The sequence below is a fragment of the Heptranchias perlo genome, chromosome 18, assembly GCF_035084215.1.
Source record: "Heptranchias perlo isolate sHepPer1 chromosome 18, sHepPer1.hap1, whole genome shotgun sequence".
Classification (NCBI taxonomy): Eukaryota; Metazoa; Chordata; class Chondrichthyes; order Hexanchiformes; family Hexanchidae; genus Heptranchias; species Heptranchias perlo.
The window spans coordinates 51309827-51325648 of record NC_090342.1 but is presented as its reverse complement, the minus strand read 5'-3'; the positions used below and the strand labels follow the sequence as shown (position 1 = coordinate 51325648).

At 48.4% G+C, this 15822-nt stretch overlaps 1 protein-coding gene across 3 annotated transcripts in view; it reads right to left on the bottom strand.

Annotated features, from left to right (window-relative positions):
• Window positions 1–3606: 3606 nt before the first annotated feature.
• LOC137334864 (E3 ubiquitin-protein ligase TRIM33-like) overlaps window positions 3607–15822 on the bottom strand; it is a 124163-nt gene continuing 111947 nt past the window's right edge. For 2 of the 3 annotated variants that reach the window (XM_067999901.1, XM_067999903.1), the window contains 4 exons: window positions 10873–11005; window positions 9309–9386; window positions 8559–8711; window positions 3607–4006 (listed from right to left, as the gene is read on the bottom strand). In XM_067999901.1, coding sequence (XP_067856002.1) covers window positions 3785–4006; window positions 8559–8711; window positions 9309–9386; window positions 10873–11005 — 586 coding nt within the window. In that variant the 3' untranslated portion in view covers window positions 3607–3784. The remainder of the gene's footprint in view (window positions 4007–8558; window positions 8712–9308; window positions 9387–10872; window positions 11006–15822) is intronic. The other variant, XM_067999902.1, reaches the window with a different exon arrangement.

Sequence of the window (15822 nt, the reverse complement as noted above, 5' to 3'; positions counted from 1 at the left end):
GAGGAGAAGTTCGAATCTCATTCTCTTTATCTCGTTTGTTTACTACCTAAAAAAGGAAACAAAGTGAAATAATTCTATCACACTCTCAAGATACACAGCTGGTATTCACCTCGCCCGGTCGCAGCCCTCTCTCCCCTTTTTGGTCAGAAGCTGTGGGTTTGCATTCGGATGGTTTTGAGCTCATGATATCGGCAGACACTCCAGTACAGCACTGAGGGGAGTGCTGCACTGTTGCAAATCTGGCCTTCAGATGAGACGTTAAACAAGAACCACCCCGCCCCCCCACCCTAAGCCTCGTCCATTGACATTCAAAATCCCACAGCACTATTCAAAGGGCAGAGTCCTTCCACTCAGCTTATCTCCTTCAATCAATACCCAGATAAGCAGGTTAAACTGGTCGTCCATCTCACCGGTGCAGAATGAGTGCCATATTAACCTCCATATCATCCACTGCACTTCAAAGAGTTAATTCATTGTGTGAAGCACTTTGAGGTGTTTTGATGTCAAGTATTCTTTATTAAACTGTGCTTGCCTGTACTGTGACTGTAACTGTGCAATTTTTGCTGTGTCTCTGCAGTGTGTTACAAATTTCCTTTCACTGTGGCAAGAGCGCCTTAAGAACTTGGGAGTGCCCACCACATCCTGAAAGGAATTCAGTAAGTGATTTCACACCCTGAATTCAAATATTCCTCCCTTGTCCCAGTCCTGGTGCCTGTTGAGGCCTGACTCATACAACAAACAACAACATGCATTTATATAGTGCCTTTAACACAGTAAAATGTCCCCAAGTGCTTCACAGGAGTGATTATCAAATAAAATTTGACACCGAGCCACAACTATAATTAAAAATAATATACAATTATATCATTTATAAATAAATGAATATAAGAATTACGAGCTGTGGCTCAGTGGTAGCATTCTCGCCTCAGTCAGTAGGCTGTGCGTTCCAGCCCCATTCCAGAGCCTTGAGGATATAATCCAGTCTGATGCTCCCATATTATTTGGGTTAGGGTTTCAAGCCTGTGGAAGTTCGAGGCTTTCTCTTCTGTTTGGTGCCAGGTTTAATGAGAACTTTGTTGGGAACATACATCTCAAACTGAGATTGAAAACCAGCAAAAACCTTCAGTTGCGACCCTCTCAAAACCATTCTGCGTCGACCCTCCCAGAGCCCCCCCTCCCCCTCGACCCTCCCAGAGCCGCTGCCCCCCGACCCTCCCACAGCCCCCCACCTCCCCCCGACCCTCCCAGAGCCTCCCCCCCCCCGACCCTCCCAGAGCCTCCCCCCCCCCGACCCTCCCAGAGCCTCCCCGTCTCGACCCTCTCAGTAGTGACTATCTCAAAACCTTTCATCGTATTGAAACCTTACATTCTACAAACCCCCTTCTTAAGCTTCACCGTACTAGTGAAAAAAACACGGTAGCACATTCGGCCTGTGTTGAAAGGTAAGAAGTTTAGTCAGGAATGTCTTTTTTAATGTGACACTGACAAAGCATCTCATTTTTGCCAGTGTTGGGAGTCTCTTCTGTAGAAGGACCTTGCATTTATATCGTGATTTTCATGACCTCCGAAAGTCCCAAAGCGTTTTACAGCCAATTAAGTACTTTTGAAGTGTAGTCACTGTTGTCATGTAGGAAATGTGGCAGCCAATTTGTGCACAGCAAGCTCCCACAAACAGCAATGTGATAATGACCAGCTAATCTGTTTTAGTGATATTGGTTGAAGGCTAAACATTGACCAGGACACCGGAGAGAACTTCCCTGCTCTTCAAAGTGCCACATCCGAGAGCGCAGACGGGGCCTCGGTTTAACGGCTCATCCAAAAGACGGCACCTCCAACAGTGTAGCACTCCCTCAGAAGTGTCAGCCTAGATTTTGCACCCACAACCTTCTGATTCAGAGGCGAGTGTGCTCCCAACTGAGCCAAGGCTGACACCTACACTATGCTTTTTGATGTCTGAACATTCTCAATGAAATCGTAAACCCATTCTTTATAAATGGGACTGTTCAGAAGTATGCTTCAGCTTCAGTATACGACCCTGTTTCTAGGTAAGTGTTCATTTTAAATAGCAGACGGTGGGTGCAATTTTAACCTAACCCGCCCGGCAGAAAACTGATCTGATTGCACCAATTTCCCACCGGGCGAGTTGGGTTGAATCGTTTTCACTTAAAGTTAGATTCTAATGGGTGCTGGTGGTTAAATCGGTCGAAGGTTAGTGAGCGAGTCTAAGCTGAAGGTTCAAGCACTGAACCAACGATCTTGGAGACGGCTAGACTGAGAGCGCGTTTTGGAATTGGCAGACAAGTGTGTGCTACAACCCTGTCAACAGGCGTAGTGCAGAGGGGACTGCCTCTGGGAATGGTGGTATGTAGAATAAATAAAGACAGAAAATGCTGGAGAAGCTCAGCAAGTCAGGCAGCATCTGTGGAGAAAGAAACAGAGTTAACGTTTCAGTTCAAAGACCTTTCGTCAGAACTGGAAGATGTTAACGAGTTAAATACATTGATATGTAGAAATGGTTAGTGCAGCGGGCTCATAATGTAGCCCATCTGCACCTTCACCTGCAGCTCATAACAAACCTCCTGGTCCACACCAGTCTGTACTTAATTTGCCTGCAGCTGTGGGAAAAGAACAAACTTGCATTTATACAACACCTTCCACGATCTCAGGACGTCCCAAAGCACTTTACAGCCAATGAAGTACTTTTGAAGTGTAGCCACTGTTGTAATGTAGGAAACGTGGCAGCCAATTTGCGCACAGCAAGCTCCCACGAACAGCAATGTGATAGTGATCAGATAACCTGTTCTAGTGATGTTGGTTGAGAGATAAATATTGGCCAGGACATGGGCCAAGCTGGGGTTCGATGATGCTTTCCCTATATTTTTTCCTACCCTTCCAGCAAAGGCAAGCAAGGAAATGCAAAGGGCCCTTCCTAGCGCTCGTACAGCAAGTAACATGTCAATATATTTATGTATGATATATATACATAAATAAAAACCAAACAAGTATCCGAGAGGACGGAGACAAGTATCTGAGAGGACGGCTAGGCTATAGTTTCTCCTCCTATGGGACTGTGCCTTGGTAATGGCCCCGGAGATGGTAAAATTGAAATCAGGTGGTGAGCACACAGGGATTATAGGCACAGAGATGTATTCGATCACACTGCATCACTGTGCTACGCAGAGTCGCTTTTACATAAGACATCGGCGGTGATTTTGACTTTAGGGCGGGCAACTGGCGGAGTGCGTTGGTCAACGGCCCGCTCAGGTGGCGCAATTTCGAGGCACCGGCCTGGCACGAATTTGGCAGGTGAGCTGCGGATGCCAAACAGGGATCCTGATGCAGCTCTCCGCCCTTGGGAGTCAGGAATGTCCAGCGGCTGGGACACCGTGAGAAGCTCCAACTGTTTCCTGATCAGAACTCCAGTGCACGGGGTGGGGGCATGGCGACCGACCCCATTTTTAGGCCCTTACCGCCCCGTTAACCCCCGATTTTCTCCAAGCGAAAACTGGCCCCGGCGCTGGGCGCGAACGGGACCTGCAAGTGAATTGTAACTTGGCTAAAGGTGGCCACTGACGCTGGGGTTCACAAACGAACAGGTAGACACAATTGTGAGGTAGCAGAAACGTATTTAATTTACCACCTGCTGGTTTGTAATTCTAATACAGAATAGTGTTCATCACTGACTAGATTTTTCAAGCATCGTTTCTCTTTTAAATATCATTTCTATGATACAAATATTACAGTCCTCACCGAGTCTATTTAACAAGAGAAGATTCCTTTGTGGTCATTTGATGAAGATGGGGCTCTCTCTTCCTTTGCAACGCTTTCTCCGAGGCTGGACAACATCTTCGTCATCGTCCTCCGAGTCGTCCCTCACTTTTGTGTGTTCGCTGTCGGATATGGTGGGCGCCAGCGATGGGAAATTCCTGTCTGGAAACAGCGCCCCGAGCTTCGCCTCAAAGTATTGCTCCAAGGTCCTGCCCGCGTGAGCGACCTCAGAATCCGGCTGCAAGAAAATGAAAGCAAATGCCTTTTTAAAACTCGAGGCTCTCCCTGCTACCGCTCGCTGTACCGGTCAGGGGGCCGTTCTCCGAAGGCATGTCGTGCGGCTCCCAAGGTTTCAATTTGTGTAGGGGAGAGAGTACGGAGACCTCAGGTCCAGATTGAAATCACCGAGGATGAGGAGTTGCTTACTGCCATGGCTGAGGGAGAAAAGCAGGAAGGATATCTCGGTGAAAAACTCGGAATGGGGTAGAGAATGAGGGTTTTAAAGGAGAGGCGAGAGGGGTGGAACAAGGTGAGATGCTTGAAGGAAAAGGTGCCAGAGGCCTAGAGGAAGAGACCAAGATGTGATTTGGTGATAAGGACCACATGGTCACTGCAGTGGTTTGGGCGGGGCAGGTGGTGGAAAAGCATAGCCAGGTGGGGAGGCTGCAGTAAGGGGCAAGGTGGAATCAGGCATGAGCCCAATTCCAATCAAAACCATCTCCTCAATATAATCATCCATAATATGGTCCCGGTGGGCAACAGCCTTCTACACAAGTGAGCGATCATTCTGGAGGGAAATGTATGGCGGGGCTGGTGATTTTTTTTTTGTTTGTTTACTGGCCAAGTCCAAGGGGGCAGGTGGAGGTTGGCGAGATTAGTCCCCAGTGGGCATACTGGGCGAGAAGATCAGTGAGAGAGGAGGATGGGGTTGATGGTGCCTGGATGCGCTCTTCGGAGAATTCTGAGAGGCAGAAAGGGTAGCCAATTATTAAAAAGTGGGAATGAAAGCTTTTGGTGGCAGGAGGAGAGAGGAGTAGTGATGGGGGTATGAACTGGGTGGGGGACAAAGTAACAGAGAGGGGAGATACGAAATGTGGCAGTGCTGGATATCAGAAAGGGAGGGAGAAAGGAGAGATGGGGCAGAGAGGGGGAAAAAAGGGAGTCAGAAGTAATGGACTGATCTGGAGTGGCAGACAAAATGCACACACAAATGGACAATGAGGGAATTATGGATGGGTTAGGGGAGACAAGGCATGGTCATAAATAGAGGACGGGGAGGAGGTGACATGGAACAGGCCAAAGTTAAAGCTTGAAATGCAGGAAATACTCAGCAAGTGAGGCAGCATCCATGGAGAAAGAAACAGAGTTAACGTTTCAGGTCAAAGACCTTTCATTAGAACTGGAAAAAGTTGAAGATTAAACAGTTTTTGAGCAAATACAGAGCCAGGGAAAGGGGGGAGGGGGAGGGAGAGGAGGAAAGAACAAAAGGGAAGGTCTGTGATAGGATGCAGGGCAAGAGTGAATAAATGACCAAAGGGATGATGGTGCAAGACAAGGAGGATGGTAATGGGACAAGTAAAGAAACAAAAGATGGATTTGGAGGAACTGTAAATGGCAACAGCAGAACCATTACCAGCACCTGCTGTCTGAATAAAAACGGGAGCCGTGTTTATGATATGATGTTATTGAAATCAATGTTAAGTCCAGAAGGTTGTAAAGTGCCTAATCAGAAGATGAGGTGCTGTTCCTCGAGCTTCATTGAACAGTGTAAGAGGCCGAGGCCAGAGAGGTCAGATAGGGAGTGAGACGGAGAATTAAAATGGCAAGCGACCGGCAGGTCAGGGTTACGCTTGCGGACTGAGCGGAAGTTTTCAGCAAAGCGATCACCCAATCTGCGTTTGGTCTCCCGAGTGTAGAGGAAACCGCATCGTGAACAGCGGATACAGTATACTGAATTCAAAGAACAAGTAAACCGCTGTTTCACCTGGAAGGAGTGTCCGGGGCCCTGGACAGTGGGATGGGAGGAGGTGAAAGGGCAGGTGTTGCATCTCCTGTGCTCGCACGGGAAGGTGCCGTGGGGAGGATAGCAGGTGATGCAGTGCCTCCGATATGTCTTCCTTTTTCATCAACCAAGGATTCCCCTCCACTGTAGTTAACAGGGCCCTCGAACGGGTCTGTCCCATTTCCCGCACTTCTGCCCTCACCCCTTCCCCTCCCTCCCAGAACCAAGATAGGGTTCCCCCTTGTCCTCACCTTCCACCCCACCAGCCTCCACATTCAACATATCATCCTCCACCATTTCCGCCACTTCCAGTGTAATCCGACCACCAAACACATCTCCCCCTCCCCTTTCAGTACTCCGCAGGGACCGCTCCCTCCGCAACACCTTGGGCCACACAGCAACCTTCCCAGGCGAGCGCAGGAGATGTAACTCCTGCCCTTTCACCTCCTCCCTTCCCACCATCCAGGGCCCCTACACTCCTTCCAGGTGAAACTTGTACTTCTTTCAATTTAGTATACTGCATTCACTGCTCACAATGTGATCTCCTCTACATTGGGGAGACCAAACGCAGATTGGGTGATCTCTTTGCTGAACACCTCCGCTCAGTCCGCAAGTGTGACCCTGACCTGCCGGTCGCTTGCCATTTTAATTCTCCGTCCCACTCCCACTCTGACCTCTCTATACTCGGCCTCTTACACTGTTCCAATGAAGCTCAAGGAACAGCACCTCATCTTTCGTTTAGGCACTTTACAACCTTCTGGACTCAACATTGATTTCAATAACTTCAGATCCTAACCACTGCTCCCAATTTTTTTCAGACAGCAAGTGCTGGTAATGGTTCTGCTGCTGCCATTTACAGCTCCTCTAGACCCATCTTTTGTTTCTTTACTTGTCCCATTACCTCCCTCCTTGTCTTGCATCATCATCCCTTTGGTCATTTATTCACTCCTGCCCTACACCCTTTCAGAGACCTTCCCTTTTGTTCTTTCCTCCCCTCCCCTTCCTCCTGCCCCCCTTTCCCTGGATCTGTATTTGCTCAAAAACTGTTTAATCTTCAACTTCTTCCAGTTCTAATGAAAGGTCTTTGACCTGAAACGTTAACTCTGTTTCTTTCTCCACAGATGCTGCCTGACTTGCTGAGTATTTCCAGCATCCGCAGTATTTTGCTTCTGATTCAAAATTAAAGCTTGATGCCCTGTGGTGGGGCGAATTTACAGCCACACCTGGAGCGCAGAAGTGTGTAGCACTCTTAGTGAGCAGGTTGTGGGTTCAAGCTGGGACTTGAGCACATAATCCAGGCCAACTCTCCAGTGCAGTACTGGACTGTCGGAGGTGCTGTTTTTTGGAGAAGAGATTAAACTGAGGTTCCGTCTGCCTGTTTGAGAGTTGGATTACTGTCTGATGGAAGGGGCGATTGAGGGGTGTTTGCTTTTAGGAGTTGCCAAATAGACTGCAATCTTTTCCAGCCCTGTACCTTTTATCAAAAAACAGAAGCTGCAACCCTGTGCGAGGAATCGTTCTAAAAGCTCCTGCCATTTTTCTTTATTTTTGCTAACTGTTTAACAATTTCTGTAATTTGGCCCTGATATAACCAAACAGGACAGTTGTACCTGTACTTGTACCCAAATAGATGCCTCCTAGTTGGTTATATATTCTTTTTCCTTTTGGCCAATTTTTGAGGCCCTGGACAAGGTAAAGTGGATCTTCAGACAAATTCTTCACACTGATGAATTTTACTGAGAAAAGTGAAGTTGTTTCAGGATAATAACAACTTTTTTTTCTTCAGTCTTCTCTTTCCTTGGAATTTAGTGCCAAAGGAAGCCAGCGGTCCTCCAGAATATGGCCATTCGTGTTGTGATCCTAGGTGGTAAGTGCCAGCAGCCATTTGACCATGAAGGGCATCACCATAGAGCCCAACATCCACGTCCACTGACTTTCAATCAGGGGTCACTGGATCGCAATCAGGAGCTGACTGTTTTCTTCCCCTTCCTTCCACAAGGTCACGGAGACCAAACGTTACGTCCCATCACCCCCACCCAAACCAACCAGACCCAAACCCCCCCCCCCCCCCATCACCCGCACCCAAACCCCCCCCGTCCCATCACCCGCACCCAAACCCTACCCCCCCGTCCCATCACCCGCACCCAAACCCTACCCCCCCGTCCCATCACCCGCACCCAAACCCTACCCCCCCGTCCCATCACCCGCACCCAAACCCTACCCCCCCGTCCCATCACCCGCACCCAAACCCTACCCCCCCGTCCCATCACCCGCACCCAAACCCTACCCCCCCGTCCCATCACCCGCACCCAAACCCTACCCCCCCGTCCCATCACCCGCACCCAAACCCCCCCCCCGTCCCATCACCCGCACCCAAACCCCCCCCCCCCGTCCCATCACCCGCACCCAAACCCCCCCCCCGTCCCATCACCCGCACCCAAACGCCCCCCCCCGTCCCATCACCCGCACCCAAACCCCCCCCCCCCCCCGTCCCATCACCCGCACCCCCCCAAACCCCCCCCGTCCCATCACCCGCACCCCCCCAAACCCCCCCGTCCCATCACCCGCACCCCCCCAAACCCCCCCCCGTCCCATCACCCGCACCCCCCCAAACCCCCCCCGTCCCATCACCCGCACCCCCCCAAACCCCCCCCGTCCCATCACCCGCACCCCCCCAAACCACCCCACACCCCCGCTCTGCTGAGGGTTCAAATGGGACACGTGCACTTCCAGTCACTCAAGAGGGTGCAAGCTGCAAACTGGCCTGGTTTTTTTTAATGCCACTCACCTCATTGAATTCATCACAGTTCTTGAAGATCAGTCTGACGTCCGCCACAAACTCCTCGGCTCTCTGATAATGCTGTGCATGTTGTTTCTGCAGTTTAGCCTTTACAGTGCACATATCCATTGGTTTCTTTATAATCTTGTAGTAGTCAGGGACCTGCAAGAAACAAGCAGCCTCCTCTAAATATCAATGCGGTCAACAGCAATAAGGTATAAAAAGAGCAGGCAGCAGGTCTGGTAGCCTAGTGGTTCTGGTACTGGACTAGCAAACCAGAGGGTGTGTGTTCAAAGCCTACCATGGCAAGCTCAGATGCTGAATTCAATACATTTGGCAATTGGTACACCAGAGAATGTCCTTCAGGGAAGGGAACCTGCCACCCCGACCCAGTCTGGACTACACGTGACTCCAGTCCCACCCAATGGGGTTGCGCCCAACAGTTTGTTTATCAAAAGCTTTGCTAAAATCAGACAAGGGGCTCCTTCTTTTGATTCCTAAAACCAGCCAAGAGAACTCCCTCTTCTGATTGTGACCAGCGATCCCTGCATGCAGACAGACGACCGGATTGGGTTCGGCTGTGATGCCCTTGATCGTCGGATACCCTGCCTCACTCCCGAACTGGGTTCACACGTGGTAGAAAGGCCCTGGACTGTGTTAGTGGAGAGCGCCCGGCACCTGTGCAGTGACCCAGCACCTTCAGGAGGGGAGAGGAGAGGAGAGGAGAGGGAGAACAAAAGGGGAAAAATAGATACTTACAACTGAAGCAGGAACTGGTTCTTGGAAAGCAACACTCAGCTCGTCACAGTACATGGACAGCAGCAGGCTCTCACATTTCTGCAAGTAGTACACATCTGTTACTCCCCACTCTACAGCCTCTGGAGACTCAATCCATGGCTGTACCCCAGCCTCCCCTCCCAAAAACCAAACCCTTCATTCTCGCGCTGTTTATAATCCTGCATTGATTGCAGGCAACTCTGCTCCCGACTTGTGGATTTCATTAGAAATACAGAAAACGCTGGAAACACTCAGCAGGTCAGGCAGCACTTGTGGAGAGAGAAACAGAGCTAACGTTTCAGGTCGATGAGTGTTCCCGAAAGGTCATCGACTTTTGACCTGAAATGTTAACTCTGTTTCTCTCTCCACAGATGCTGCCTGACCTGCTGAGTGTTTCCAGCATTTTCTGTTTTTACTTCAGATTTCCAGCATCCGCAGTGTTTTGCTTTATTGTAGATTTTGCTCACCGGGTTCAGTGGTAGTCACACAGCAGGCCCTTTCTCACCTTTAACCCTGTCCCTCCACCCTCCACCCTCCCCTCCCCACACCAGCAGTTCTTGGCACGACCGTGTGCCTCTGAACCTTAATGCTCAGCCTGTCTGTCTAAGGGATCCTGACTGAGGTTCATTAATATTCCCTCTCTCCGGGAGGAGCGGGGGTAGTTATTCAGAGCCAGGGTTATCCCAGCGTCCTTACAGCGAGTGAAAAAGGACCCATTAAAGGAGAACTATTGGTCCCGTAGAATTTCTTCTCTCCTGTGGGGAAGCGTCAAGACTCCACCTGCCCAGTGACCATGTGGGAAATCGCTGGGGTAACAGACCCTAGTCCCACCACTCCATGATGCAGCATTCCTGAGAGCAGCACCCTGTTTGGGATGGTGGTCCCAATAAAATGCCAGTGAACAGTGCTGCACTGAGCAGTCACTCGTGTCCAGTTCAGTGCCCGCTGCACCTTAATCCGTTCCCCGAGACACACTACACAGGCTGCAAAACTAAGGAGAATTGTTATTATTCAGGAGATTAATCCCACCATTTTGGGGATACATTTTAGTAACTGAAGTGTATTTTTGGTTCCAATTTACAGATCAGTTGATGCTCAGACAAGGTGCCAAGCTTAAACCTAAGCAGCATCAATCATTCCTTATCTGTCTGTCTGTCTTTTTGAAGAGTTCACTTCAGGACAAGGGCAGCAGTTGCATGGGAACACCATCACCTCCAAGTCACACACCATCCCGACTTGGAAATATATCTCCGTTCCTTCATCGTCGCTGGGTCAAAATCCTGGAACTCCCTACCTAACAGCACTGTGGGAGAACCTTCACCACACGGACTGCAGCGGTTCAAGAAGGCGGCTCACCACCACCTTCTCAAGGGCAATTAGGGATGGGCAATAAATGCCGGCCTTGCCAGAGACGCCCACATCCCATGAACAAATAAAAAAATTATAGCATCTCTCTTTTTCCTCCTTCACTCCTCATATTTGGTGGGATAGGAAAGAAAGCAGGTTATCTATTTCCACAAGTAGCGAAACCGTTAGTCACACGTACCCTTTGATCGATCGGGGCCATCTCTGAGGCTCCTCCTCCTTTCCTCTTCTCACCCACTTGCCACTGGTCATCACAGTCATACACCACTTCTGGGTTCACGGGGTCACGACAGAACGTGCAGATCCACTCTCCACTAAACAAAATAAAGAAACCGTTTCAGCGACATACAGGAATCGGCTAGTCCATGTACTACACAACATAGGTACAGTGATCAGAGCGGGCCAGATAGCCAACTCAGCCCAACCAGTTCATCTCTCCAGAGAAACAGATCTGTCCCCGATCACACTCTGCAATAATCCGAGCTTGTAAAAAGAACTTCCATTTGTATGGCATCTTTCACAACCTCAGGACATCACAAGGTGCTTTACAGGCAATGAAGTACTTTTGAAGTGTTGTCACCGTTGTAATATAGGGAAACGCAGCAGCCAATTTGCGCACAGCAAGCTCCCACAAACAGCAATATGATAATGACCAGGTAATCTGTTTTAGTGATGTTGGTTGAGGGATAAATATGGACGAGGACACCGGGGAGAACTCCCCTGCTCTTCAAATAGTGCCATAGGATCTTTTACGTCCACCTGAGGGGGCAGACGGGGCCTCGGTTTAACATCTCATCCAGAAGATGGCATCTCTGACAGTGCAGCACTCCCTCGGTACTGCATTGGAGTGTCAGCCTGAATTACATGTTCAAGTCTCTGGAGTGGGACTTGAACCCATGACCTTCTGACTCAGAGGCAAGAGTGCTACCCACTGAGCCATGGCTGACCTCAACTACCCTACCCACAAGGCCATTCCAGGTTACCTCGGTAGGGTTTTCTTCATTCTTCTACTGAGATACATCCTCCACACTCCATAAATACATCCAACCATCTACCCAGACCCTGCAGGGGTGTAAATTTTGTAAGGGAGGGAGGTTTGGTAGCCAGTTTCAGTTTAGCTTCAGCACAATGGCGCAAGATCTGGGGCTTTGTAGGACATCAGAAGCCACGCACTGCCTATGTACAATATGATTCCACCAGAACCAACCAAGCCTGACTCACTCCCATGGGGTGCGGCAATTCTTTAAAAGAAGAAGAATTATTTTGCTTTGCTAAAACGACCAGATTGACAGCACAATAAAAAGGTCCACTTTCCATTTCACTGCCCAATGAGCAGGTGAAGGACCTTCACCCATTCCATCCCAGAGCTCGGGCAGTCCTGCCGTAAAAACCACCCAATTCCTCAGTCCTCTGGGACTGGATGAGGACATCCGACTCGCACAGCCGGATGTACAGCGTCTGCTAGTTTCATTCTCCTCCTCCTCCTCCTTTAAGGCCCTCTCGCGCCCACCAAGTGGGAGGTTATCACCATGGAGGTGCATTGGGAGCTGTGGAAGAGGTCGATGTCCGGCCTTACTGCCTGCTTCTCTTTCGGGCTTCAGTTCTGACAAATGACAGTCCCCAAAACACCATCCCATTCTGAGGAAGGAGGGTGAACAACCAGAGGTTGTGGTGAATATCGGTACCAAAGACATAGGTAGAAAGGGGGATGAGGTCCTGCAAGAAGATTTTAAGGAGCTAGGAAAGAAATTAACAAGCAGGACCTCAAAGGTAGTGATCTCCGGATTACTCCCAGTGCCACGCACTATTGAGTATAGAAATAGGATAGTGCAGATGAATGCGTGACTGAAGAGATGATGCAGGAGGGAGGGCTTTAGATTCCTGAGACATTGAGATAGTTTCTGGGGGAGGTGGGACCCGTACAAGCCAGATGGGTTGCATCTCATTAGGGCCGGGACCAATATCCTCGCAGGGAGGTTTGCTAGTGCTGTTGGGGAGGGTTTAAACTACCTTGGAAGGGGGATGGAAACCTGAGCGTAGATTCAGAAGGGAGAGAAGCAGAGCTGGAAATAGCAGGCAGAAAATTAGTAAACGATTTTGGAAGGCAGAGGAAACAAAGGGTAGAAAATAGACAGCAAGACAGGAGTTTGGCAATGCTTAATGATATATACTTCAATGCAAGGAGTCTAGTGAATAAGACAGATGAGCTGAGGGCACAGATAGACACGTGGAAGTTTGATATTATGACTATTACTGAAACATGGCTTAAAGAGGGGCAGGAATGGCAGCGCAACATTCCTGGTTACAGGGTTTTCAGACAAGATAGAGAGGGGGATAAAAAAGGAGGGGGGATGGCAATATTGGTTAAAGAAACAATTCCAGCTGTGAGGAGGGATGATAAGTTAGAAGGATCATCAAATGAGGCCATATGGGTTGAGCTAAAGAACAAAAAAGGGGCAATCACACTGCTGGGAGTGTACTATAGACCCCCAAACAGTCAGAGGGAGATAGAAGGGCAAATATGTAGGCAAATTTCTGAGAAGTGTAAAAACTATAGGGCAGTAATAGTAGGGGATTTCAACAACTCTAATATGAACTGGGATAGAATCAGTGCAAAAGGTATAGAGGGTGCAGAATTCTTAAATTGCATTCAGGAAAACTTTTTTTAGCTAGTACGTAGCAAGCCCAACAAAAGGGGGCAGTTCTGGGCTTAGTTTTAGGGAATGAAGCTGGGCAGGTGGAAGGAGTATCAGTGGGAGAGCATTTTGGTGGTAGTGATCATAATTCAGTTATATTTAATGTAGTTATAGAAAAGGACAAAGATAGAACAGGAGTAAAAGTTCTAAATTGGGGAAAGGCCAATTTTATTAAGCTGAGAAATGATTTAGCAAAAGTGGACTGGAAACAGCTACTTGAAGGTAAATCAGTGTCAGAGCAGTGGGAGGCATTTAAGGGGGAGAAAGTGAGGATTCAGAGCAAATATGTTCCCACAAAGAAAAAGGGTGGGGCTCCCAAATCTAGAGCCCCCTGGATGTCAAGGAGTATACAGGGTAAGATAAGGCATAAAAGGGATAAGGCATAAAAGGGAAGCTTCTGTGAGACACTGAGAATTCAATACTGCAGAAAGTCTGGAGGAGTACAGAAAGTGCAGGGGTGAAATTAAGAAAGGAAATTAGGAAAGCAAAGAGGGCATGAAAAAATACTGGCAAGTAAAATTAAGAAAAACGCAAAGATGTTTTATAAATACATAAAGAGCAAGAGGATAACTAAGGAAAGAGTAGGGCCTATTAGAGACCAAAAGGGTAAACTATATGTGGAGGCAGAAGATGTTGGTATAGTTCTTAATGAATACTTTGCATCTATCTTCACAAAAGGAGTACGATGCAGAGATTGTAGTTGAGGAGGAGGAGGAGGAGTGTGAAATATTGGATGGGATAAAGATAGTGAAGGAGGAAATATTAAGGGGAATAACGAAGTAGCACCAGGCCCGGATGAAATGTATCCCAGGCTGTTAAGAGAAGCAAGGGAGGAAACAGCGGAGGCTCTGACCATCATTTTCCAATCCTCCCCGGCTACAGGCGTGGTGACGGAGGACTGCTAATGTTATACCGTTGTTTAAAAAGGGAGAAAAAGAATAGACCGAGTAATTATAGGCCAGTCAGCCTTAACACAGCAGTGGGCAAATTATTGGAAACAATTCTGTGGGATGGTATAAATCGTCATTTAGAAAGGCACAGATTGATCAAGGACAGTCAGAATGGATGTGTTAAGGGAAGCTTGTGTCTGACCAACTTGATTGAATTTTTTGAGGAGGTAACAAGGAGGGTCGATGAGGGCAGCGCATTTAATGTAGTCTACATGGATTTTAGCAAAGCTTTTGACAAGGTCCCACATGGCAGACAGGTCAGAAAAGTAAAAGCCCATGGGATCCAAGGGAAAGTGGCAAATTGGATCCAAAATTGGCTCAGTGGCAGGAAGCAAAGGGTAATGGTCGACGGGTGTTTGTGACTGGAAGGCTGTTTCGAGTGGGGTTCCACAGTGCTCAGTTCTAGGTCCCCTGCTTTTTGTGGTATATATTAATGATTTAGACCTAAATTTAAGGGGCACGATTAAGAAGTTTGAAGATGATACAAAAATTGGCTGTGATTGATAGAGAGGAGAAAGCTGTAGACTGCAGGATGATATCAATGGACTGGTCAGGTGGGCAGAAAAGTGGCAAATGGAATTCAATCCGGAGAAGTGTGAGGTAATGCATTTGGGGAGGGCAAACAAGGCAAGGAGTACACAATAAATGGGAGGTTACTGAGAGGTGTAGAGGAACAAAGGGACCTTGGAGTGCATGTCCACAGATCCCTGAAGGTAGAAGGACTGGTAGATAATGTTGAAAAGGCATACGGGATACTTTCCTTTATTAGCCGAGGCATAGAATATAAGAGCAGGGAGGTTATGCTAGAACTGTACAAAACACTAGTTAGGCCACAGCTTGAGTACTGCATTCAGTTCTGGTCACCACATTACAGGAAAGATGTGATTGCACTAGAGAGGGTACAAAGGAGATTTACGAGGATGTTGCCAGGACTGGAGAATTTTAGCTATGAGGAAAGATTGGATAGGGTGGGGTTGTTTTCATTGGAACAGAAGAGGCTGAGGGGAGATTTAATTGTGGTGTATAAAATTTATGACGAGTCCAGATAGAACGGATAGGAAGGACCTATTTCCCATAGCTGAGGGGTCAGTGACCAGGGGCATAGATTTAAAGTAATTGGTAGAAGGATTAGAGGAGAGGTGGGGGTCAGGAACTCACTGCCTGAGAGGGTGGCAGAGGCAGAAACCCTCAAGTCATTTAAAAAGTACATGGATGTGCACTTGAAGTGCCGTGGCCTACAGGGCTACGGACCAAGTGCTGGAAAGTGGGATTAAACTGGATAGTTCCTTTGTGGCTGCACGGACATGATGGGCCGAATGGCCTCCTTCCGTGCCGCAACTTTCTATGATTCTATGAATCATCCCTTCTCTGATGTTGACAGACTGGCTGTGTAGTTCCCTCACAGTTGAGGAAGCTTCTAACTGTGAGCTGGCAAGACCCAGTCCTGAATTACATATTACCTGGTATTACATAGTATTTACACCT